General features: G+C 39.9%; 1 protein-coding gene across 3 annotated transcripts; it reads right to left on the bottom strand.

Annotated features, from left to right (window-relative positions):
• Positions 1–1,106: 1,106 nt before the first annotated feature.
• On the bottom strand, positions 1,107–26,112 carry LOC129711958 (transcription termination factor 1-like). 3 transcript variants are annotated; one of them, XM_055660016.1, is made up of 10 exons: positions 26,000–26,112; positions 22,466–24,347; positions 20,802–20,987; positions 20,093–20,171; positions 15,305–15,435; positions 13,547–13,775; positions 7,027–7,113; positions 6,500–6,565; positions 6,056–6,141; positions 1,107–1,730 (listed from the first exon to the last, which is right to left on the bottom strand). In XM_055660016.1, exons 2-10 carry the CDS (start codon positions 24,318–24,320, stop codon positions 1,510–1,512), a joined length of 2,940 nt encoding a protein of 979 aa, XP_055515991.1. In that variant the 5' UTR covers positions 24,321–24,347; positions 26,000–26,112; the 3' UTR covers positions 1,107–1,509. The 3 variants fall into 3 exon arrangements, 2 of the variants coding, with proteins under 2 accessions (XP_055515991.1, XP_055515992.1); XM_055660017.1 differs by lacking the exon at positions 6,056–6,141 and having other exon boundaries at positions 1,562–1,730; XR_008725968.1 differs by lacking the exons at positions 1,107–1,730; positions 7,027–7,113 and adding an exon at positions 7,161–7,298 and having other exon boundaries at positions 6,093–6,141.
• Position 26,113: the final 1 nt, after the last annotated feature.

Genomic DNA, 26,113 nt, shown 5'->3' with positions numbered 1-26,113 from the left:
TTGAATTTTATTGGTGTGGAGGCCTACCAAGTGCAGCAATAGCATAAAATTCAATACAAATATGTCTATCCTATTCTATCAGTTAATAAACTTAGCTCTCGAGAATATACAAACAAGTGGTTTGCTGGGAAGATATCCAACATAGAGCGATAGGTAGAATGTCCTCTTATACTGTGAAATCCAAAATATGGCCAAGATATTAGAGTAGCGAAAAAAACAACTACAGAACACATGTGAAGGAAAAAAGATCTCCCCTGTATCTTTATCTTGCCTTCATTTTCTGCATTTGTATTTTTCTTTTATTTCTCCCTGTAGTGTCCCTCAGCCTGTTGCCAGCTTGCACAAAAGAAAACTTAGTCCTAATCGAGTGGTTTATCCCATTATTGTCTACTCATTCCAGCTGTTTATAATCCAGTTAGCTCTATTGCTAGCAGTCTTTTCTACATATAAAGATGGTAAGAAAGTAGATAAACTAGAATGACTCTCCAGTGGAGCACAAGTAGAGAACAAATTGACAATTTTGCTGAAAAGCTACAAGTAATGGTTATCATATAATTAAATCCTATTGCTTTTTTTGATCGCTGCTATAGCATTGCTCATGAAAGGGCAAGAAATAGTAGTTTTAATGAAGGCTTAACAGCGTGAAAACAATTGTATGTCTACAAAGACTCTGGGACCTTTTGAGCACTTTGTGTTTTATTTGTGAAGTTCCCTTTGTATCCAGGCTTCAAATCTCACCAAAATATTAATTGATCATTTACCTTGCTTGGTGGTTGTGGATCTTCACTGGCTGCAAAACTACTGCTGAGGACTCCTACGCAACATTGTATTTTTACTTTCCCGAATCCCTTTGATCATTTCTGACGTTTTATTTAATGAAGACTGTTACATAGGACATTTTTGGCATTGTGATAAGAAATATTTCATATCAAATGAACATTATGTTCACTTTCTTCAAATGTACATTATGTTCACTTTTTTCAAGTGAACATAAATCAGTAAATATTTATTTTTATTATTATGAAGCATTAGATCTAGAAGTTAAACATTCAAACTGCATTGACATTTCCAAGACCTGTCTGCAAAGAATTCAAATAGACTTCATGGTTGAATAAAAATGTATAATATGACAATTTAAAAATGTAAAACATTTACATAGACCTGTCAGAAATCTTTGCATGTTAATTCATTACATGCGATGCTTCCCACTCCAAGTTGAATTATTCATCTTCATAACCGAAACATGGTGAGAATTTACAGTTCCACAAATTTTCTGAAATAAGCATTTCAAAAATAATTTGATAGAAAGTTTATCTTTGATAAACATTAGAATAATAACTAGAGAATTCTAAACAAAAACAACAAGAGTATGGAAGTTTGTAAGCACACAGGTAAAGAAAATTGGGTAAAACAGCTGAACAGACAGCATCACACCTATTAATCCTTAGTCCATTCAAAAAGCATCAGTTCCAACCACTGGAGAAATTTGTGATAGGCAGAATAATATTTTTAATTTGTTTCTCCAACTAGAGTTTGCACTGATGTCTCAATATGTTCTTCCAATGGATGTATTGACTCAACTTCATCGTCTTCATCCTCAATGTCACTAAATATTTCACTTAATTGGAACATGTGATGTTGTGGTTGGTAAATATCTTCCATTTGTTTTTTTCTGCCAAGCTTGGCTTCCATTTTCGGAACTATGTGCTCATGCAGGAATTCTACAATAGCTATATTTAAAAAAAAGTTACATTTTATCTTTCACTGTAGAGCAGAGCAATTTTCAAGATTTATCTAAAAAGGACCGGTGGTTTAATATTCTTTAAAAAAAAAATCCGACTATGAGTTTAAAAGTTTAGGCATTCTCATCATTTAGCAGAAATCAAATAGTATCATTATCATATAGTCTCATAGCATGATGCCAAACAAAGCGATGTACTAACTACTTAGACAATTGAATTTGCAAAACAGCAGATGGTGATTCAGCATTTTACTAAAAAAGTCACAGCACAATGAAACACTATTATTGCCCTTAAAATGCATCTTATTCAGAATTAAATTCAGATAAAATAATTATCTAGCTTGTACTCTAAACCAGCTAAAAGCCAAATGGTTAAGAACTGTTCCAACTAGTATGCAATTCCATTCATCTTTTTGTCGATGTTGATGCAGTGGTCAGAAACGTATCAACATGCAAGACTTCAAGTGGTTAGGATAATATATCCTGACTTTTATTGCTGTGACTACGTTAAATATTTTTTTACATCTAAGGGGAGAAAATCTAAATTCAGATTCACTTTCCAATGAACTACATATTCATTTTGAACGCAATTAAATGCAGAGTTCACAAACCAATGCACAACTCAAGGAGCTTGTCAATGAAACTGGAACATGGCGAGCCCTACTGTTCATTAAAATCTGATGCATTTGCAAAGCAATGGATTTATAGTACAGGTTCAATACCGACTTTCTGCATACTCGGTTCCACAGCCTTTCTAGAATATCAATTTTTCTGGACCAACAGAGATCACGTGAATATGAAACGACAATACACCCTGGCCCGCTAATGACACCCCTCCCATGTCTCTAAAGCACCATTGAGTGCCAGAAACGTAAAACAAATGTAAAATGTAACTGAATGTGAATGGCATGGCCTGGTGACTTATCCCGGCTCGCACCATCTCCAGGGCCGTTTAGAGCCCCGGCATTCGACCCTACTCCCGACTTGCAAGGTGCACCAGCAAGCCCTTCTTCACCCACCAAAAGGACACAAAGTGCTGTAGGGACACGACCAGAAAGAGCGCTTGTCCCTCGCAGTGCCACCTGTGGCCACCCAGGGAATTTTAACTGGGCTCTTGTAATTTTGTCTGGATTAGTGGGTCATTAGTTGCTGGAAAATCAATGTTCAACCTGTATTTACTACAGAATTAGTAATATTTTTAGCCACGAGAAAATATACATACTTCATAATCCAATTTTGACATCAGCAACAAATAATTGCCATCAACTATTCATTAGGCTTATGTGTCCAATTTTAGAGAGCACCTTGTAAAAATTGGGATGACATTTCAACATGATGCTCTGTACACCGTATTTGGGACGCAACAGCAGAAACAGCTACAAGGCACATTCAACTAATTAGAATAAAGAACCTTTGATATTCACCATCTGAATCAACAACTGCAAGCTAATATATCAGAACTTATAAGAGGGGGCAAAAGAAAATTGAGATTCAGGAAGAATCTGATTCTAAAAGAAAAACAGAGTAGCATTTTGATAAATTTACATTCAAATGCACCGGTCATAAACTGAAGCTCAATTTATTCCATCACTGTAGCCCCACAGATATTCTTACTGCAAAATCAAATTAATTCTCTTAAAAGGGAATTCAAATTCTTGGACAAGCTTGGTAAACTAGCGATGATTTTTATTTAATATTCAATTTAGAGGCGAGTATCCTGCACAGCTCTACTCCTCCACACATGGCACTGCACCACAGCACTGGATTACAGTTATTTGGATTACTGTGATCAATGCAAAGAAATACAAGTGTCAAGCCATACATTAAGATAACTGCTTTATCCTCCATTATTCCCCCAAATTATGCCAAAGGCCTCATATGCTTGTTATGTTGCTTTCATGAATGGACCAGATCCCGTAAAGTGCAAAGCTCCATTTGATGGGTACACTCCACATTAAAGAGGAAATTACAAATCCCTAATTAGGCTGCTCAGTTTACCTATAGTGCATTCAGAAAGTATTCAGACCCCTTCACTTTTTCCACATTTTATTACGTTACAGCCTTATTCTAAAATGGATTTGATTCCTTTTTATTATCATCAATCTACACGCAATACCCCATAATAAAAGCACAAAAGGTGTTTAGAAATTTTTGCAAAGTAATTAAAAAGAAATAACTAAAATATCACATTTACACAAGTATTCAGACCCTTTACTCAGTACTTTGTTGAGGCACCTTTGGCAGCAATTACAGCCTCAAATCTTCTTGGGTATGTGGCTACAAGCTTGGCACACCTGTATTTGGGTAATTTCTCCCATTGCAGATCCTCTCAAGCGCCGTCAGGATGAGGAGCATCGACGCACAGCTATTTTCAGGTCCCTCCAGAGATGTTCGATCGGGTTCAAGTCCGGGCTCTGGCTGGGCCACTCAAGGGTATTCACAGACTTGCCATGAAGCTACTCCCGAGTTGTCTTGGTTGTGTGCTTAGGGTCGTTGTCCTGTGGAAGATGAACCTCCACCCCCGTGTGAGGTCCAGAACTCTCAGGAGAAGGTTTTCATCAAGGATCTCTCTGAACTTGGCTCTGTACATATTTCCCTCGATCCTGACTAGTTTCCCAGTTCCTGCCGCTGAAAAACATCCCCACAGCGTGATGCTGCCACCACCATGCCTCACCGTAGGTATGGTATTGGCCAGGTGATGAGCGGTACCTGGTTTCCTCCAGATATGACGCATGGCATTATGTCCAGAGTTCAATCTTGGTTTCATCAGACCAGAGAATCTTGGTTCTCATGGTCTGAGAGTCATTTAGGTGCCTTTTGGCAAACTCCAAGCGGGCTGTCATGTGCCTTTTACTGAGGAGTGGCTTCCGTCTGGCCACTCTACCATTAAGGACTGATTGATGGAGTGCTGGAGATATAGTTATCCTTCTGGAAGGTTCTCCCATATCCACAGAGGAACTCTGGAGCTCTGTCAGAGTGACCATCGGGTACTTGGTCACCTCCCTGACCAAGGCCCTTCTCCCCGATTGCTCAGTTTGGCCAGGCGGCTAGCTGTATGAGGAGTCCTGGTGGTTCCAAAATTCTTCCATTTAATAATGACGGAAGCCACTGTGCTCTTCGGGACCTGCAATGCTGCAGAAATTGTTTTATAGCCTCCCCCAGATCTGTGTCTCGACACAATCCTGTCTCGGAGGTCTACAGACAATTCCTTCGTCTTCATGGCTTGTTTTTTGCTCTGACATGCACTGTCAACTGTGGGACCTTATATAGATAGGTGTGTGCCTTTCCAAATCATGTCCAATCAATTTAATTTACCACTGGTGGACTCCAATCAAGTTGTAGAAACATCAAGGATAATCAATTGAAACAGGATGAACCCAAGTTCAATTTTGAGTGTCATAGCAAACAGTATGAATATTTATGTATATGTGATCTTTCAGTTATTTCTTGTTAATTACTTAGCAAAAATTTCAAAACACCTGTTTTTGCTTCTTCATTCTGGGTCGTTGTGTGTAGATTGATGATTAAAAAAATGAGTTTAATCAATCTTAAAGTAAGGCCCTAACATAACAAAATGTGGAAAAAGTGAAGGGGTCTGAATACTTTCTGAATGCACTGTATCAAGTGAAATGTCAACACATGGATACAAACATTAACATTAAAGAAAAGCATAAAATGAAGGATGTAATTCTGAAAATATTAAGTACTAGCAAGTCCAATGCACTGACCACAGATACTAAGCATATTTTGTCAACTCCTATTACACTTTCCTGATAGGGAAATATACTTTGGTTCTGTGACTATCACCACCACTTCCAATTAATGCTAAATAATTTCAGTTTCAGACTAAAAAACAGCAACTAGTATAACAATAATATTTCATGATAGTTTGGGGGGGGGGGGGGGGGATGCAAACAGCTCTACTTTTCCAATCCAATGTGGTGACATTCATGGGACCATTTTTCTCAGAATTACAAGGCATTGGAACAAAACATACGTTTAAAACTGCAAAACATTCTTAAAATTTGAGGGTTAGTGTATCAGCATATATTGCGAATTGCAACACATCATCTGGCAATGAATGACGGACACGAGCAATAACAAATGCATCAGATGTTATTTTCCAATTCTACAACTATGATTAGAACACCCAAATGCACCCTTACCCGATATCAACTGACAAGCCATCCCCAGTTTCAACTGAAGCCCTATGGCTCAATGATCATTGCCTTAATGAACTGACCATTGTGAATGCTGGGCAGATTATTAAATAATACATAAGACATAATAACAGCAACTGGAAAAGACCCCAACCTCCAAAGGATTTCCTGGTCCAGTTAGGAACATGGCGGTTTTTTAAATAGTAGAACCTTCTTTGAATGGCAAAAGGTGGAACATTTCTAGAAAATTAAAAGATACGTTAAATAAAAATAATTATACTGAAATTAATGCAAACACATTCAGCCGATTGGAATTATTTATTTTCTCATCATTTGTAAAATTCAGACAAGAAAATGCAAGAATTAGAAGTCATTCAAACAGAAAACTTTGTATTTTCAAAGGCTTGTAAATCCTTAATTAGTATCTAATGAAATAATTAAGTTAAACGCCAGGGAATTTAAAGCCAAGAAGCAATGTCTTGGGAGAAGGTCAGCCAATTAGGCGTCCTCTTTGATTTTTAGGCATCAAATTCAAATTGGTGTTATTATCTTTATGTCATTGCCTTTTTGAAATGAAAGAGAAGGTGATGTTGTTTACCCAACAGCGCTGCACAGTTCCTCCCAATCCACCTCACCAATGTCATCAATACCCGACCAGTACAATCTGCAAAATAGAATGCAAATGGTTTGTACATCATTTCAATAGGTATTAGTTTTGCCAAAATCACACAAAACAAATCCATGAAATGAGAGCACAGATTGCACCAGAACTAGATATTGTCAATTTATATAAATAAATTATATCTAAATAAATTAGAAAATATCTAGTTCTAGTGCATGCTGTGCTCTCATTTATGATCACCTGACTAATGCTAAAATATCTAAAAAGTCTAATAGCACAAAGTTATGGCTAAATTAAAACTCATCAGTATACTAAAATCCGATGAATAGTAATATTTTTACCATTAGAATCTTGTTATACACAAAAGCATCCTCAAATTACAATTCTTACCTTTAATTTATCTTGCTGGATATAACTCATCAATTAATCATCCTGCTATACTATATTAATGCTTTATTATAAAGAATGTAATATTTTTGTACCTCAAAAAATGCACTTTTTACCTTTCGATGAGATTGATATTGTTCCGGTAACTGTGCTTTTTCATCTCTATTGACCCACCAGACATTTTGGCAGTCAAGATACCCATCCTATCAGAATAGAAGTAATTAAAACTACCACAACAAATGTAGGTTACCTTTAATGACACTAAACTTAGTGACAGGATGAATCAGCGGACATTCATGAGAGGGCAAAGTCATTGCAGCTCATTGGGAATTCTTTGTGAATTTGCCACTTCCCCTACTGCTGGAATATTGGACAGGTTTGCACATTTCTGAAAACATTCAAAATAGGCATCACTAGCCTCAAATGCATCACAACACCCACCACCCACATCATGTGTTTTCATGTTTCACCACAACAATCATCACCAAATTCTGGTCCAAACTTCTATCCACATTAATTTACGTTCTCTGTTATATCTGTCCTTCATAACTAGTAATGTGCTTCCATTTTGAGCATTAACTTTTATTTCACCCACAGTTAATGTTTGTTTGCACAGCTAACACTTTTTGCTGATCTATCATTGTGAGCTTGCTCTTTGATAATGAACCACCCACAGAAGGTGGCAGCAGGTTCTTGGCATGGAAAGGGAGAAGAGGGAGGGAGAGAAGGAGAGGACGACATATCCCACCCGTGAAACAACTGAAGTAAATTTAGATAGTCTGCTCCATTATCTCCAACCCTTAGACAGCTGTAAAAATATTGAAAACTCATTCACAAACATTCAGAACAACATAAAACTAATGAAAAACACATTTAATAAATTTTGAAAAGTGACCTAATATTGCCTAGGAACCGCAGCACTGCTTCATTGAATGAGGTTCAGAACATACAGACTCCCTGGCAGAGAAAATAAGAAAATAAGGAATAAGAAAATTACACAGTTGTTGAGCTCCATGTGGAGCACAAGTAAATGAGTGGACAACACTTAGAATTTCTGAGTAAAACAAATTGTTGGAGTAACTCAGCAGGTCAGGCAGTAACTGTGGGGGAATGGATGGTGACATTTCGGGTCACGACCCCTTTGACAAATTGTAGCAGAGGGCAGAAATCTGAAATTGGGGTAGGGGTGGGACAAAGCCTGACAAGTGATAGGCTGATGCAGGTGAGGGGGTTTGGATTGGTAGATGGATGGACATAGGCTAAAGACAAAAAAGGAGACAAAAGGGTGTTGTATAAGAAGAAAAGAGGAATGAAATGTAAAGCCAGAGAGAGGGATAAGGATAGAAGGGTTCAGGGTGGGAGGGGGGAAGAGAATGGGAAAAAGGGCAAGGTAATGGGAGAAATGGGTGCACACCAGTGGAGGTGTCACAGGAAAGAGGAGGGAAAGAGAGGGTGGTGTTATCTAAAATTGGATAATTTATTGTTCATACCATTGGGTTGTAAGCTACCCAAGCAGAATATGAAGTGCTATTTCTGCAGTTTGCATGTTTCTGCATTGACAAGTTTGCCGTGCAAACAAATGTAAACTGTGGGTGACATAACATCTGAATTTAATGTCATTTACATGGAAAAATGCCTCCAATTAAGCTGGAATCTGCTAACATATTCCAGTAAATTCAGCAGAATTATATATACGACACCAATTACCGTTTTTAAGAATCCCAGACCATTTGTACTATCGAGCAATCTGATCCCTATCATTCAGTTTAGTTCCTCCATGAACCTGCAAATTATTTTCCCCTAAATTACCTGCATTGGAGGATCCAATTGACTATTTCCACTCTCCTTGCATGTTGCAAAATCTAAATCATAATTGCTCTGTTTCTTAAACCTTTCTGTAGTCCCTGCCTCAACTACCTTGTTTGATGCTTGTTCCATAAACCCACCACTTAGGGTGAAAAACTTACCCCTTCGATTCCTATTAAATATTTTCTCCTTCAACTTTAACCCACAGTGCCCTCCATAATGTTTGGGACAAAGACCCATCATTTATTTATTTGCCTCTGTACTCCACAATTTGAGATTTGTAATAGAAAAAAAATCACATGTGGTTAAAGTGCACATCGTCAAATTTTAATAAAGGCTATTTTTATACATTTTGGTTTTACCATGTAGAAATGACATCAGAGTTTATACATAGTCCCCACATTTCAGGGCACCAGAATATTTGAGACACACCAATGTCATGTAAATGAAAGTAGTCATGTTTAGTATTTTGTTGCATATCCTTTGCATGCATTAACTGCTTGAAGTCTGCGATTTGTGGACATCACCAATTGCTTGGCATCTTCTCTGGTGATGCTCTGCCAGGCCTGAATTGCAGCCATCTTCAGCTCGTGCTTGTTTTGGGGGCTAGTCCCCTTCAGTTTTCTCTTCAGCATATAAAATACATGCTCCATTGGGTTCAGATCAGGTGATTGACTTGGCCACTCAAGAATTTACAATTTTTTAAGCTTTGAAAAACTCCTTTGGTGCTTTAGCAGTATGTTTGGGATCATTGTCTTGCTGTAGAATCAACCGCCAGCCAATGAGATTTGAGGCATTTGCTTGAACGAACAGATAGGATGTGTCTACACACTTCAGAATTCATTATGCCACTAGCATCAGCAGTTGTATCATCAATGAAGATAAGTGAGCCTGTACCTTCAGCAGCCGTACATGCCCAGGCCATAACATCGTGTTTCACAGATAAGGTGGTATGCTTTGGATCTTGGGCAGTTCCTTCTTTCCTCCATACTTTGATTTTGCCATCACTCTGATATAAGTTAATCTTCGTCTCATCTGTCCACAAGACCTTTTTTCCAGAACTGTCGTTGCTCTTTTCAGCACTTGGCAAACTGTAACCTGGCCATCCTATTTTTGCAGCTAACCAGTGGTTTGCATCTTGCAGTGTCGCCTCTGTATTTCTGTTCATGAAGTCTTCTGCGGACAATGGTCATTAACAACTCCACATCTGACTCCTGAAGAGTGTTTCTGATCTGTCGGACAGGTGTTTGGTATTTTTTTAATTATAGAGAGAATTCTTCTGTCATCAGCTGTGGAGGTCTTCCTTGGCCTGCCAGTTCCTTTGCAGTTAGTAAGTTCACCAGCGCTCTCTTTCTTCTTAATATTCCAAACAATTGATTTTGGTAAGCCTAAGGTATGGTTGATGTCTCTAACAGTTTTATTCTTGTTTCTCAGTCTCAAAATGGCTTATTTGACATAACTTTGGTCCTCATGTTGATAAACAGCTATAAAAGTTTCCAAAGGTGATGGAAAGACTGGAGGAAAGACTAGGTGCTGAGAGCTCACATACCTGCATTAAGGAGGCATTTAAACACACCTGAGCAATTACAAACACCCGTGAAGCCTTGTGTCCCAAACATTATGGTGCCCTGAAATGGGGGGACTATTGTAAACATAGCTGTAATTTCGACATGGTGAAACCAAAATGTATAAAAATACCCTTTAATAAAATCTTACAATGTGCATTTTAACCACACGTAATTTTTTTCTATTACAAATCTCAAATTGTGGAGTACAGAGGCAAATAAATAAATGACGGGTCTTTGTCCCAAACATTATGTCGACTCCCCAAGTCTGGGCAAGATAATGTGCATCTACCTGATCTATGCCTCTCATGATTTTATACAGCGCTATAAGATCATCCCTCATCCTCCTGCACTCCAAGGAATAGAGTCCTCGTAAATCTTCTCAGTACCCTTTGCAACATCTTTCCTATAACATGATGCACAGAACACAATACTGTAAATGTGGCCTCACCAACGTTTTATATAACTGCAACATGACCTCCCAAATTCTGCACTCAATACTCTGACTGTTGAAGGTCAATGTGCCAAAAGCCTTTTTGACCACTATCGACCTGCGACTCCACCTTCAAGGAACCTGCACTCTTGGATCCCACTACTCTATAACACTCCCCAGGGCCCTATCATTCACTATATAGGTCCTGCCCAATGATCTTAGAGCAGAGCAAGATAGGCCACTCCTGCGAAATACAATGGGCTGACGTGTAGTACGCTACGGAGGGGATCCTGGGCATTTTTCACTGCCCATTTTAGTATCCGGAGCCTACCTGACCCGACCCGACTCGCAGTGTAATCAATGTTGCGGGGCAACAGTTTGTGTGTGTGATATAGGGTTAGATTCATAATTCTGTCAGTTCATACTTCTTGTCAAGAATAAAATTTGACTCTGGTAATTGTCTTTTTTTTAAATGTTTTTTAAATCATTTCTTTTTAAATGGCTCACAAGCAGTGTTTGAGTTGATTTTGTAGTAACCGGAACCTACCCGACCCGACTCGCAGGTTAATTAACATTGCGGGGGAACAGTTTTTGTGTGTGATATAGGGTTAGATTCATAATTCTGTTAGTTCATAATTCTGTTAATTCTTGTTAAAGAATAAAATGTTTATAAACACACATACATGAATGTGATATAAATGTATATAATCATATAACACACACAATTATATTTCTTCTGATCCAATGATGAACTTTATTTCAGACTAGACAAGGGACATTAAATAAGAAACATTGTAAACCTCCCCGCAACTTCACACACACAGGCCTTATCCCCCACCCCATCCCGGCACTCCCTCGCCTGCCTGCCCCCACACTACAATGTCTCCCCCTCCTATCCTATGCCCCTCTCCCCGCTGCCCCGGGCCACGCACCCCCTCTCCCCGCTGCCCGGGCCATGCACCCCCTCTCCCCGGGCCACTCACTACCTCTCCCCGGGCCGCGCACCCTCTCTCCCCACTGCCCCGGGCCGCGAACCTCCCCCTCCCCGGGTCGCGCACCCAGGCCTCTCCCCGCTGCCCCGGGCCGCGCACCCCCTCTCCCCGCTGCCCGGGCCGTCCCCCCCCTCTCCCCGCTGCCCGGGCCGTGCACCCCCTCTCTCCCCGGCCACTCACTACCTCTCCCCGGGCCGCGCACCCTCTCTCCCTGCTGCCCCGGGCCGTGCACCCCCTCTCCCCGCTGCCCCGGGCCGCGCACCCCCTCTCCCCGCTGCCCGGGCCGTGCACCCCCTCTCCCCGCTGCCCCGGGCCGCGCACCCCCTCTCCCCGGGCCGCACACTCCCTCTCCCCGCTGCCCCGGGCCGCACACTCCCTCTCCCCGCTGCGGAAACAAAGATCTCTTTGGCCGGAAGCAAGATGGTGGAACAAGATGGCGGGGGCTGGTTGCTAAAATGGGTCCTATAATCACCCATGAATCTGCCCATGAGCGTACTACGCGTTTGCGTGAGAGTAACCCATCTTGCTCTGCTCTAAGATCTTTGGTCCTGTCCATGTTAGACTTCCCAAAATGCAACACATTACCTTTTTCTGTATTAAATTTCATCAACCATTACTCAGCCCACCTGGCCAACTGGTCAAGATCTTGCTGCACTTTTTCATAACCATCTTCATGATCTGCAATACCACCTCACTTTTGTATCCTCAGTAATTTAGCATTCTCATTCCAAATCATTGATATGGATGGCAAACGGTAACAGGCCCAGCACCGAACCAAGGCACACCATTAATCACAGGCCTCCAGTCCGAGAAGCAAGCTTCCACCATCACTCTTAGCTTCCTTCTATGAAGCCAATTTTCTACCCATTCAGCTATCTCTCCTTGGATCCTATGCAATCTAATCTTCCAGACCAGCCTACCATGTGGAACTTTGTCAAATGCTTTACTGAAGTCCATATATGCAACATCTACAGCACTACCCTCGTCAACCTTTTTGGTCACATCTTCAAAAATTCAGATTTAGAAGGCACGGCCTCCCACATACAAAACCATGCTGACTATCCCCAATCAGCCCATGTCCATCTAAATGCATGTATATCCCATCTCCCAAAATACTCTCCAGTAACTTTCCAACTACAGATGTTAAGCTTACTGGGCTATAGTTCCCAACATTTTCTGTGCTGCCCTTCTTGAATAGAACCACAACATTGCCACCCTCCAGTCTTCCGGCACCTCTCCTGCATTTAATGACAACTCGTAAATTTCTCCAGGGCTGGCTCCTGCAATTTCCTCTCTAGTTTCCTATATCATCTTCATATGAGATTCTTCTTTATGTCCCTCCTTTTTGTATTTGTACTTTCAATCTCCATTGCCAGGTCCTTAAGCCACTTTTAAATGGAATCAACTTCCCTCCTTTAATTCTGACAAAATGCTTCAAAAAAATTAAGAAAGGCTAAGTACTCTGCACCTAAGCAGCAAATTAACACCGCAAAGCTTACCAGAAACTTGTAAATTAGAGCTCTGTGGTTCAAAAACTGCCTCATATCTAGCAAAAGACGACATGAAAGAACGGCTAATTTGAGTGTTATAGAGAAGAAAATAGCTGACTTTACAATGCATCGTCTGGTTGGAATTTTTCAACCAGTGCATAGCCAGAAAATACTAAGAGAATAGACGTAGAAGCACAGAGGTTATTCAGAAATATTAAAAGAAAAATGTTAACCTTGTGTTCTTTATCAGTTTATTTAGTTGAAAAACATTCTTATAATCTGTAGTCAGATTGCTTTCAAAATTCAAGGGGTAAAAATCTTTCCAACACGACAGACATCCATTAGCTCACCATTTTTGTCGACATTGCAACCAGTTCCTATGTTCCATTTGCTCTGCAATTGCACACCAGGGAAGATTTTTGTATAAATTTTCACGAAAAATTGAATCAGGTGCATTTGTATCTGAATCCGTGATTGTTAGATCATGCTGTGATTCTTGCATTTTTTCTTTCATTATATTCTCCATTATCTTCATGAATGTCCTCACCTCCTCTTTACTCCATGCTCCTTGATTCAAGGCTGTTAAAAAAAAGATTTAAGACTTTTTTTCCCCATTTTCACCTTGCTGTGTTAACCCAACAAGTAACTAAACATAATCAGAAATTGAAAAATTCCAAACCTAGTCTTCTTGATTTTGTGGATTTGTTTGTAGATTAAAGTAACAATAGGCTAAGTAAAATAAAGTGAGAGGGTGAGATAGTGGTGAGAAATTGCTCTTTCGGAATATAAACTCATAGGTTAACTTAGTGGGCTAAATGATTTACTACTGAGCAGTGAAGACCACATACACCTATAATTATTAGAAAAAAAGGTTAAAATAGCACTTTCACAAACATAATGTGTCCCAAAATTCTTAACAAGTCATTATTTTAAATGCATGAAAGAAAGTTAACCCATTTGAACATAATGAGATTCAAGTCAGCAATGAAATAATCTGGGGTTATTAAGTTTAAGAAGGAACTGTAGATGCTGGAAAATCGAAGGTAACAAAAGTGCTGGAGAAACTGAACGGATGCGGCAGCATCCATGGAGCGAAGGAAATGAGCAATGTTTTGGGCCGAAACGTCTGAAGAAGGGTTTTGGCCCGAAGCGTTGCCCATTTCCTTCGCTCCATAGATGCTGCCGCATCTGCTGAGTTTCTCCAGCACTTTTGTCTACCCTGGAGTTATTAATATTGTTTAATAATTGATAGGACAATACAAAAGACCACTTTTCTACAAATCGTTTCATGGGATCCACAAGACAATCTCATGGTAACACATCACCCAATAATAATCTGTTCTGACAATTGTGCGCTCCAGTGGCATTGTTTCAAATTCTCAACCAAAATTATTTGTTGTAGAGTGGGACATTGGATTCAAAAGCAAAGGACACAACAATCCATTTTAATTATTTTAACCAATTATTCTTATAAGCACAGTAATACCTTGTTTTTATGAACCTCCTTATAGCAGATTTCAGTTATACCCTGACCCACACTGCCAGGATGGGCTGCCGCCACCAGCACAGCCGTCACCACACCCGATCCTTACCTGCGCTCCCGCCTCCTGCGGGTCACGACCAATGACTGCGCGATCCTAGCCTCTCCCTTGGTCATCAGCTCACCTGGATTCCAGATCCAGTTCCAGACCAAGACTCTGAAGAAGGGTCTGGATCTGAAAGGGCACCTATCCATGTTCTCCAGTAATGCTGCCTGACCAGCTGATTTACTCCAGCACCTTGTGTCCTTCTATGTATTAACCAGCAACTGTAGATGTTTGTTTCTACTATTTATACAATGATAATCCGTTACTCGGTTATAGCGGACAATCAGGAATAATGGACACCACATCACCGTTATGGACCATTATAACAAGAGTTTATAATTGTTTTGTTATTCTGTAAAAAACAATACCCAGTATTATACAAATACCACAAAGCATTCATAGGTTTCCAATAACATGCAATTTCAACTTTATTTTATACTAAAAAGTGAACATTGCTAAAAAAAAAAAAAAAAAAAAAATTGACTACGGATTAAGATGGGAATATTTTTTAAATTAACCTACATTTCTTTAATAATCTTGCTCGACATATAACAGATGTATCAGTTCGATCCATGAGATTTGCAATTTTTACCCAGCGATTCCCATGGACCTTATGCAAATTATTCAGTCTCTCCAATTCTTCTTCAGTGTATCTGATAAGAAATAATGTTTATTTACAATACTATAAACTGCAAGGTTAACCTCAGCAAATGTAGAGTAAAAACATTTATCTCCGGGGTGAGCAATTTCTAAATATATCAGGCACAGAATTAGCCAAGCACAGATTAATTCAGAGTCCCTACAAGACAGGAGGTAGCCATTTGGACCATTCAATCTGCATGATCTATCTATCCCTTTCCCTCTCACCATTCCTCTACAAATGTTTTCCCTTCTACTACTTATTAGTATTCACTGGGGGGGGGTGGGAACAAAGGATGACTCAGTGTGCAGGAGCCCGCACTGAGGGGGGAGGAAAACAAAGGTGACGACGGCGTGTGGGAGAACAAAGGAGGACCTGGCATGGGATACTTTGTAACTGATCAGTGCCCTTTATGTGGCGACTATTTGCATGCCTTGGGTATGCAAGCAAAGAATTTCACTGTGACGCCACATGTGACAATAAAGCATTCATTCATTCAGACCCTCACCTGGGCATTACAATTAAATTGTTCCTCACTATTAGCCCTGACAGTGCTTTCTAAGCTCTAACCACTCACCACATTATTTTATTCCACTTATGTCATTTTGTAAGTCATTGTTAGTGAGCTGGATGAACAAATCTGTGAAACTGACAGGACTGATCATTTGTAACAGTGGACTCGTGACATTCAAATGAGAGCTAGATAAGTACATAAAAATAAGAGACTAGCAGAGCTATAGGATGAGCATGAGTAAGTGAGATGAGCTGGATACTCATGCATGGCTGGCATTGACTTGGCCAAATGGCTTCCTTGTACCAAAATATTTCAGTGAACATGTAAACAAAGGAAAAACATGGAAGGCTCACTAAACTGCAACAAAAACATACAGTGCCTTCCATCATGTTTAGGACAAACCCATCATTTATTTATTTGCCTCTGTACTCCACAATTTGAGAGTTGTAATAGAAAAAAAATCACGTGGTTAAAGTGCACATTGTCAGATTTTATTAAAGGCCATTTTTACACTTTTAGGTTTCACTATGTAGAACTTACAGCAGTATTTATACACTGTTCCCCCATTTCAGGGCACCATAATGTTTGAGACACATGGCTTCACAGGTATTTGTAATTGCTCGTGTGCGTTTAATTGCCTCCTTAATGCAGGTATAAGAGAGCTCTCAGCACCTAGTCTCTCCTTCAGTCTTTCCATCACCTTTGGAAACTTTTATTGCTGTTTATCAACATGAGGACCAAAGTTGTACCAATGAAAGTCAAAGAAGACATTATGGAGACTGAGAAACAAGAATAAAACTGTTAGAGACATCAGCCAAACCTTAGGCTTACCAAAATCAACTGTTTGGAACATCAATAAGAAGAAAGAGAGCACTGGTGAGCTTACTAACCGCAAAGGGACTAGCAGGCCAAGGAAGACCTCCACAGCTGATGACAGAAGAATTCTCTCTACAATAAAGAAAAATCCACAAACACCTGTCCGACAGATCAGAAACACTCTTCAGGTGTGGATTTGTCAATGACCACTGTCCGCAGAAGACTTCACGAACAGATATACAGAGGCTACACTGCAAGATGCAAACCACTGGTTAGCTGCAAAAATAGGATGGCCAGGTTACAGTTTGCCAAGAAGTACTTAAAAGAGCAACGACAGTTCTGGAAAAAGGTCTTTATGGACAGATGAGACGAAGATTAACATATCAGAGTGCTGGCAAGAGCAAACTATGGAGGAGAGAGGAACTGCCCAAGATCCAAAGCATACCACATCATCTGTGAAACACAGTGGTGGGGTGTTATGGCTTGGGCATGTATGGCTGCTGAAGGTACTGGCTCACCTATCTTCATTGATGATACAACCGCTGATGGTAGTAGCATAATGAATTCTGATGTGTATAGACACATCCTATCTGCTCATTCAAGCAAATGCCTCAAATCTCATTGGCCAGCGGTTCATTCTACAGCAAGACAATGATCCCAAACATACTGCTGAAGCAACAAAGGAGTTTTTCAAACCAAAAAAAAATAGTAAATTCTTGAGTGACCAAGTCAATCATAGATTTACCCGATTTGACCCCAATTGCATGCCTTTTATATGCTGAAGAGAAAACTGAAGGGAACTAGCCCCCAAAACAGGCATGAGCTAAAGATGTCTGCAATACAGACCTGGCAGAGCAACACCAGAGAAGACACCCAGCAACTGGTGATGTCCATGAATCGCAGACGTCAAGCAGTACAAAGGATATGGAACAAAATACTAATCATGACTACATTCATTTACATGACATTGCTGTGTCCCAAACATTATGGTGCCCTGAAATGGGGTAGCTATGTATAAACACTGCTGTAATTTCTACATGGTGAAACCAAAATGTATAGAAATGGCCTTTATTAAAATCTGACAATGTGCACTTTAACCAGATGTGATTTTTTTTTTTCTATTACAAATCTCAAATTGTAGAGTACAGAGGCAAATAAATAAACGATGGGTCTTTGTCCCAAACATTATGGAGGACACTGTTCATATACAAAGCAAGTGCTTACTTTTGTTTTGCAGAATGATTGAACTCACAATTCAAACCAAACATTTGTCGGCATCAAAGTTAAACTGGACAAAATTAAAGAAATACTGAGAAAAATGCCTTTTCTAAGAATGAAATGGTAGTAATTTTAAAAGAAACACGTTAAAGATGGGGTTTGGTGTCTTCAACTCCCAGCAAATTCCAAAACAGACACAGGTGCCTGGGTTCTTAGTTAGCAACAATCAGTTGAAAGCACTGGCTGCACATTCCATCACTTGGCTAATGATTTAAAATAGATTGGGAGGTATTTAAGTCTGATTAGATTGTCCTTGTTTTTGAAAACAATGACAATTTTCTACATTTTTGGTTGGCTTCATTATGGCAAATTTTGGAGCACAAGTCTTCAGTACTGATCTCAGTGCAGCCAGATATAGGAACCTGCGGATTTTAACATCTTTGAGCGGGAGATCCCTTTGCCAGGGGTCGGCCTTTGGTACTCCAACCTGCGAACTTTAACATCGTGAAGCTCGCGGTCGCTGGTTAGGGACCGACTTCGGGGACTCCAAGCCGCAGGAGTTTCGACCGTCCCGAAGCTCGATCGCTGGCTGCGGATGGTTCTACTCCCCCAAGGAAAGGGGTAAAAGTGATAAAGACTTTATTGCCTTCCATCATAGTGGGGAATGTGGTGGATGTTTATGTCAAATATTTATGTGGTTGTGTGTCTTATTGCTTTTTTGATATGACTGTATGGCAAACCAAATTCCTCCTATGTGGCAAAACATACTTGGCTAATAAATTACGATTATGATTATCACCTGCAAATTTAGGAAAATGGTGGAAGACAATAGAAACCAAAATAATTTCCTGCATAAATTCAGTTAATCTGCATTTTGTTTGTGCATCGATGAGCCTCCTTCCTATCTGATTCACTTGAAAGTCTTACAACAGTTTTACTCCCTGAAAGTAGCAACACAAGTAGATATTATAAAGGCAGCATTTGAGAAACTTGCCATCATTGGTTTGGCCATTGAGTATAAGAGTCAGCAAGTCATGTGCAGCTTTGTAGGATTTTGGCCAGGCCTCAAGTGGAGTATTGTGTGCAGCTCTAGTCACTCCATTACAGGAAGGATGTGGAAGAGGTTCATAAGTTCAAAAGTGATAGGAATAGAATTAGGCCATTCGACCTATCAAGTCTACTCCGCCACGGCTGATCTATCTCTCCCTCCTAACCCCATTCTCCTGCCTTCTTCCCATAACCCCCGACACCCATACTAATCAAGAATCTATCAATCTCTGCCATAACATTCCACTTGGCCTCCACAGCCTTGTTTTTATCCAGAATAATGTTTGCATTAGAGGACACTAGGTATAGGAAGGCTGTGGAGCCTTCGGAAAGGGTGCAGAGGTACTTAACCAGAATGATGCCTGAATTAGATGGTATAAGCTGCAAGGAGAGTTTGGACAGACTTGGAATAGTTTGCTCTAGAATGCCGGAGGTTGCAGGAGACCTGATATTATAGAACATTATGAGTGACAATGATAGGGAAGACAGTGAGATTTCCCAGGATGAAAATATACAAAGGGCATAGCTTTAAGGGGCAAAGTTTAAAGAAGATGTGCGGGAGAATATTTGTTCTACACATAAGGGCGGTGAGTGCCTGGAATGCATTGCCGGGGGTGGTGGTGTAAGCAGCTAAAATAGTGGTATTTAAGAGACTTTTGAATAAGACCATGGATTAAGTGAAGGCAAATATGGGATTGGTCTTGGCATCATGTTCGGCACGGACATAGTGGGCTGAAGGAACAGTTCCTTGCTGTTATTTATATTAGCACATCTTCCTAATTTCTGACCAAATGATAAATAGAGATTCCTGATGGAAAGCAAAGCTAGAATTAATTTAGCTCCTCATAAAATGGATGGAAATGCCTAACACTCTGAAAAAAGGAGAAACCTGGCAAAAAAATAAATTTTAGGGGTGCTGAACATCCATAATTCACTGCCAACCATGCAATTCTATCATTTTCAAAATTGACCAATCTGAATTAAAGTTTACAATCCTCAGTTTTTATTATTGCAGAAGGTATTTCATTTACAACAAACGTCCATTCAAATACGCTAAATATTCCAGATTACTTACTTGCCTTTATATCGATTAGGATCATACATCTTCTTAGCTCGCTGATAAACAGACTTCCATGGTCTTGGAATGCCTTCAGCTACGAGGAGTTTAAACATAATATTGATGCATCATTAACAATGGATGAAGAAGGAAAGGCAAAGTCATCAATGACTGAAAACCTGAAAATTGCTGCGGTTTAATAAAGCAGAAACTAACTGAATGACCCGTAATAAGCATCTATCAATGCAAAACCGTAAGGTCTGAATGACAATAAAAGTATTCTATTCTATTCTATTAACGATATCGCAATGAGAGAATTGTCCACCACTGATTTTCTGGCAACTGTCGGTCCGGCACTTCCTTTAAATCCAGAAAAAATTACAAGAGCACACTTAACACCCTCCCCTCCTCCGAAGTCCCCCCCGAAAATGTCATGTTTAAGCAGAGTTAGCTGATTTCGACCTCACCAAGACTTCAGCGACTGATCAGCGAGTCAAATTTGCCCCCCGGAGCCAGCAGATCCGTTCCCATAGCCGACTTTGCAAGTCGGAATATCCCTCCCCCCTACACACCAAGGCCTTGACCAAGGGTTCTGGAAAATCGATGGTGGACCTGTAGTTATAAGAGGAAGATGTCAGTTATACCAATGCAAAATCAAAAGCAACATTTTAAGTCTACTGCACTCAACTATAAAGGGCTAAAAATGAAATTAGAATTATCATTGTACCCAATTTAACACAGAATAAATTATTCTGTTTTAGTCGTTTTATCCTTAACATCTCATCAAATGATTCGGGAACGTTGAAAAACTCCCACTCATTTTCAATTCCAGTTAGTTCCATCAATTCGTTTAAATTTTTCTGCAATTGCTTATTTTCCTCCTTTTTAAATCTGCCTTGTCGGATTGGAACTCCTGCACAAAAAAAAAAATACAAATTACTAGATTAGAGATTAAAAACTTTTAAAAGTTATTATTTTTCAATTCAACTTTTAACACCAAGTATCGGGATAGCGAAGATTCAATTAAAAACAGATTGACTTGTCACACATTTTACTTATGATTTGCCTTGTGAGAATTAGTTGCTGCAACACAACTAACTTTAAACGTAATTCAGTCCTGAACTCTAAAAAGTAACACTCTCTGATACAGGATATAACGGCAGCAAAGCAATAAACATAGAGGAGATCCTCTCTAAAATGATGTCCACAGGCAAAACTTCAGTGTACGGACTTTCCAAGGCTGGTGAAAATCTTGCAAAATCATAAATGATTTGAGTACTGGTTGTTCTCACGGTTGAGTTATTTTCAATATTTTTTTCCTACACAAGCATACCTTTTAACCAACACAAGCATAGGTATGGTAACAACAAATATACATGGAAACTAAACATCCAAGTTGAGCCAAAGAAATGCAACATTATGTTACAGTTAAAAGATAAATTCTGTCCGTTATCATTTGAAGCAGTATGGAATTTATCTTTTCCATCTGCATATTTTAGACAACGAGTTTTTCTATGGTGTGTTATAAACGGCTCACCTAAAAACTTCAATGTAGCTGCTCTGTGCACACCAAATGGCAATAATTATTGCACATACTCAATTAAGATCTACTTTTAAATTTGCAAAACATTATGTTGAACATGCATACTCATACAATGATTTTCTAAATATAAATCTTATCCATTCTAACAAGACTCAAAGCAATTACTGTGTGGTTTGTTGCAACAAAGTTCCTCTGCAAGGTTGTGAGTGAAAGACTGAATCTTCGGAATTATTGATGGAACATGACATTGGATGCTCCAATTTTTGACATACAGAATTGGGGGTTTGAGGGGAGCAGCCCTGATCCTATTGAATGATGGAGCAGTTCCTCAGAGCAGCATGACCTATTTCTGATTCTAGATCCTGGACTTTTAAGGGCAGCTGAGATATGTAGTTGTTACATTTTAATTGTTCAAGTTGCGCGAATGATGCTCATCTTGTTTTATAACAAAAACTGTTTAGATGTGATTATATTGTATTAATGATAGCTTGCCTCATTCTCCTTGGATTCCCACTCCTCTTCTCAATATAGTCAGATTCTAGAAACTCAGATTGCACAAAGGTACATAACAGTATTCATTCATGTAGGCCCATGGGATTCCCACTCATAACAAACTTGCTCTGCGAACTTACACAAACTACAAATTATTAAACAATGTATTTCTTATACCGCTCATCACTGTCAGCTGCTTTGCAAATATTAAAATAGTTAATTAAAATCTCAATTTCCACAATCCCGAGAATTTGAATATGTAAACTGAAATAATTTGCAATTAAAAAGGTAAGAAATTTATCTTCTACAGTATTGATGTTAAATGAATAACCTAAAGTTCTAATCATCCGCTTTACCTTCTTCTTTAAGTTTTTCAAAACGTGGAAGATCATATTTATACATGTGGTACAGTGTTCCACTTGTCAACTTTTCCGCATTTGGAACAAAATCTTTAAGTTCTTCAACAAGCTTGGATTTAGGCATCTGCATGACTTTGACCTTATCTTGGCCAAAATATATACTCTCTTCTTGGGGCAGCTCAGCAGATGTATCGTCAATATTATCATCAGATACAATCGCAAGTTGTTGCTGCTCCAAGTTGTTCTTTTTGTTCTTCTTTTTCTTCTTCTTTTTCAAAATCTTGCTTGGTTTTGTAACAGTCTCAGGTGTAATGACCACCGGAGATGTGTTCTTATTGCTCAATGCAGAGTAGTGCTCAGGCACATCTGACCCAATTTTATTTGTTTTGCTAGATTTGCTTTGCAATAAACTTTTTTTCTTTCGCTTTAACTTTTTGGAGATTTTGACTGTTTCTTGGCTGGAATTATGGACAGCTTGCTCATTCCATTCTGCATTACTCCCGGCAGAGTTAGTGCCTTGTGTAGCCATGGAATGATCTGCGGCTGTGTTCTGTGAAATTCCACCTGTATTGCATTTTACTTCATGTTTCTTTATTGATTTACCAAGATTTTCTACGTTTATGTTGCAATTTCTTTCCACATGAGCATCAGATGGCAACACTCTACTTTTTTTGCATTTCTTCACAGACTTGTGTAAAACGTCAGTATCATCGAGGGAGATGTCACACTGCATTTTCTTTTTCTTGCACTTTTTGAAAGAAGTTTCCATATCAGCAGTAGCAGATTCTAAAATTGCACTCCCTTCACAAGGATTCTCGGTAATGATCCCCGACTCACCTTTTGATGAATAATGGTGTTCTTTTTTCTTTTGACGGACAGTCTTCCCTGCAGAATTCTGTATCTGTTGTACAATCTTTACTGAAATACACTCCAACACATCACCACTCTCTGCTGAACTTGAACAATGCCTTCTTTTCTTCTTCTTCTTCCCAACTTTGCCATCTACAAATTTGGAATTGTGCACAGATTGTGTAGTCCCATTTGCAGGAATCCCCAAAATATCATCACCATTTAATGCAATGCTACAATCCTTTTCTTTGTCAGTCTTAGCCTTAGGCTTTGAAATAGCTCTGTTTTCTGCTAAACATGAATGGCTTATTTTGTTATTCTTTGGTTTATCTACAATGCCTGACAACTTTGGGCATTTCTCCTCTGCCTCAATATCTACTGCACGTACCTGTGACACACAGTTACTTTCTGCTGACCTAGAATGGTGTTTTTTCTTTCTTTGCTCACCAAATAAGCCAACTTTTCCCTGCAGTAAACTGTCATGTGCAGCCCCTGATTGAGAGAAACGTTTCTTGTTTCTCTGTTTCTTTGCATCATCATGCTCATGTACATTTTTACATGCCAGGTCAGAGTCCACCATAACAACACTATCGCACCCTCTTAACAATGTGCATTTGTCTCTCTGTTTCTTCTCTTTCTTTTCAGTATGATCTGCTAACCTGAGATTCTGCACTTCCGAACCATTGCATTGTTCTTCTGATCTAGAACCATTCCTTTCCTTTTCTCGTTTCCTTTTCTTCTTTGTTCTTACATCACTTACAAATAGACTTATGTCTTTTTTAGAGTCCACTGTAACCATCTCCGAACGTTCACATTCACTTAATGACAAGTTTCTTTTTCTCCTTTTTTGTTTCCTGTGATTATTTAACATGGGACTCTGCACCTCTTGGTGAACCTCTGCAATAGAAGTCTCTGAGTTATCTTGCAGAAGTTGAGGAGAAAGTTTTCTTGTAGTACTGTCGAAGTATTTATGCTTTTTCACTTTATGTACTTCGTGGATCATACTGCAGTATTCCTCAATTGTATCATCCTGTTCTCAAAAATGAAAAACAAAAAAAAACAATTTTAAGCAAAAGTAACATTTTCAACCATTCCATATTAAGAAACAACCATACATCTCCTATATATTTTTTATATTGAGTGAAGCCAGTTCCATAACAATACTGATCATTTGGATGTTTTAGTTCTATACAATCACTCATCTCCAGGTTATTCTGGACCAACAATAAATAGTGTCTACAATTATGCTGTAAACACAAAATGCTGGAGTAACTCAGCAGGTGAGGCAGCTTTTCTGGAGAGGAGTGGGCGACGTTTCGGGTCGAGACCCTTCTTCAGACTGCTGTCAGGGGAGGGGGCGGGACACAGATAGAATGTAGGCAGACAGTAAGACCAGTGGGAGAACTGGGGAGGGGAAACATAGAAATTAGGTGCAGGAGTAGGCCATTCGGCCCTTCGAGCCTGCACCGCCATTCAATATGATCATGGCTGATCATCCAACTCAGTATCCTGTACCTGCCTTCTCTCCATACCCCCTGATCCCCTTAGCCACAAGGGCCACATCTAACTCCCTCTTAAATATAGCCAATGAACTGGCCTCAACTACCCTCTGTGGCAGAGAGTTCCAGAGATTCACCACCCTCTGTGTGAAAAAAGTTCTTCTCATCTCGGTTTTAAAGGATTTCCCCCTTATCCTTAACCTGTGACCCCTTGTCCGAGACTTCCCTAACAAGGGGTCACAAGGGGGATGGAGAGAGAAAGCAAGGGCTATCTGAAGTTAGAGAAGTCAATCTTCATACCGCTGGGGTGTAAACTACCCATGTGGAATATGAGGTGCTGTACAAATATGCATTCACCAGCAGTCAAGAGTGTTTTATTGTCGTGTATCCCAGATTGAGCAATTAAAATCCTTACAACAGAATGTGTTCCCTCCTATTCCAATGGAGTACTATAAATACTGCATAACCTGCTGTCTATTATCCATGTGCCTGATCTTCCCACCTCGCTAGATGTGTACTTTTCATTGCAGTATCTAGATCATGTCTCCAGCTGCACGCCACCCAAATACACTTTTATTTTACACTCAAATTGACTAAATAAGTAGAAGTAGTGATTAAATGTCGTCATGGCGATTCATTCTCACCACGTTGGTAGTTTCCAAAGTCCAGCATTCATTGTGGGACTGTAATTGTTTCAGAAGATGTGGCGGTTTTCTAAGTTATCTTTGTAGCTCAAACTATTGGAAAGCTGGAAACGTCCAAGTTGGTTGTGGCTAAAAGCTCACGTTGGGTCAATAAAAAGGCCGGGCCCGGGGCCCGGATCCCGGCGTGTTTCCCGTCCCGTCTGCCTGCCCTCCCCCTCCCTCTCCCTCTCCCTCCCTCTCCCTCTCCCTCTCCCTCTTTAGGACCTGCCCGGATCCCGTCGTGACCCCTCCGCCGTTAGGATCCCGTCGTGCCCCCACTTTAACCCCCACTGGCCGGGATCACGCCGTACTTTCCCACCGCCCGAGCCCGCCACCCATCCACGCTTCCACCCACTGGCAGGATCATCCATGTGCTCTGCTCTCTGGTTTCGTCGAAGAGGTGCAAAGGGACACGAAAGTCTCCATTTGCTATTTTTCCGGCTGATCTCGAATTCTTTCATCTTAATTCTAAACATTTAAACGCTGGAAAGACACATTACCAGTTGTAATTCTTTGATTGAGGCGAAGTCTCTGCTGACAACGGAAACGGAAAAGGAAGCGGCGCCACCACGAGGTGGATGCGCACGCAAAGGTTAGAGGTCGCCGAACCTTGG

The sequence above is a fragment of the Leucoraja erinacea genome, chromosome 31 (assembly GCF_028641065.1).
Source record: "Leucoraja erinacea ecotype New England chromosome 31, Leri_hhj_1, whole genome shotgun sequence".
NCBI lineage: Eukaryota > Metazoa > Chordata > Chondrichthyes > Rajiformes > Rajidae > Leucoraja > Leucoraja erinaceus.
Note: the sequence above shows the minus strand (reverse complement) of the source record. Positions and strands in the feature narration are given on the sequence as shown.

What these genes read in the sequence shown, in the direction of transcription:
- LOC129711958 (XM_055660016.1), bottom strand. Translation starts at nt 24,320, where the DNA reads ATGATCCACGAAGTACATAAAGTGAAAAAGCATAAATACTTCGACAGT. An exon ending in TTTATTCTGTGTTAAATTGG is followed by an intron (nt 20,172 to 20,801) that starts GTACAATGATAA and finishes AACTCCTCGTAG; the next exon opens with CTGAAGGCATTCCAAGACCA. An exon ending in GACCAGGAAATCCTTTGGAG is followed by an intron (nt 1,731 to 6,055) that starts GTTGGGGTCTTT and finishes TTTTAAATATAG; the next exon opens with CTATTGTAGAATTCCTGCAT.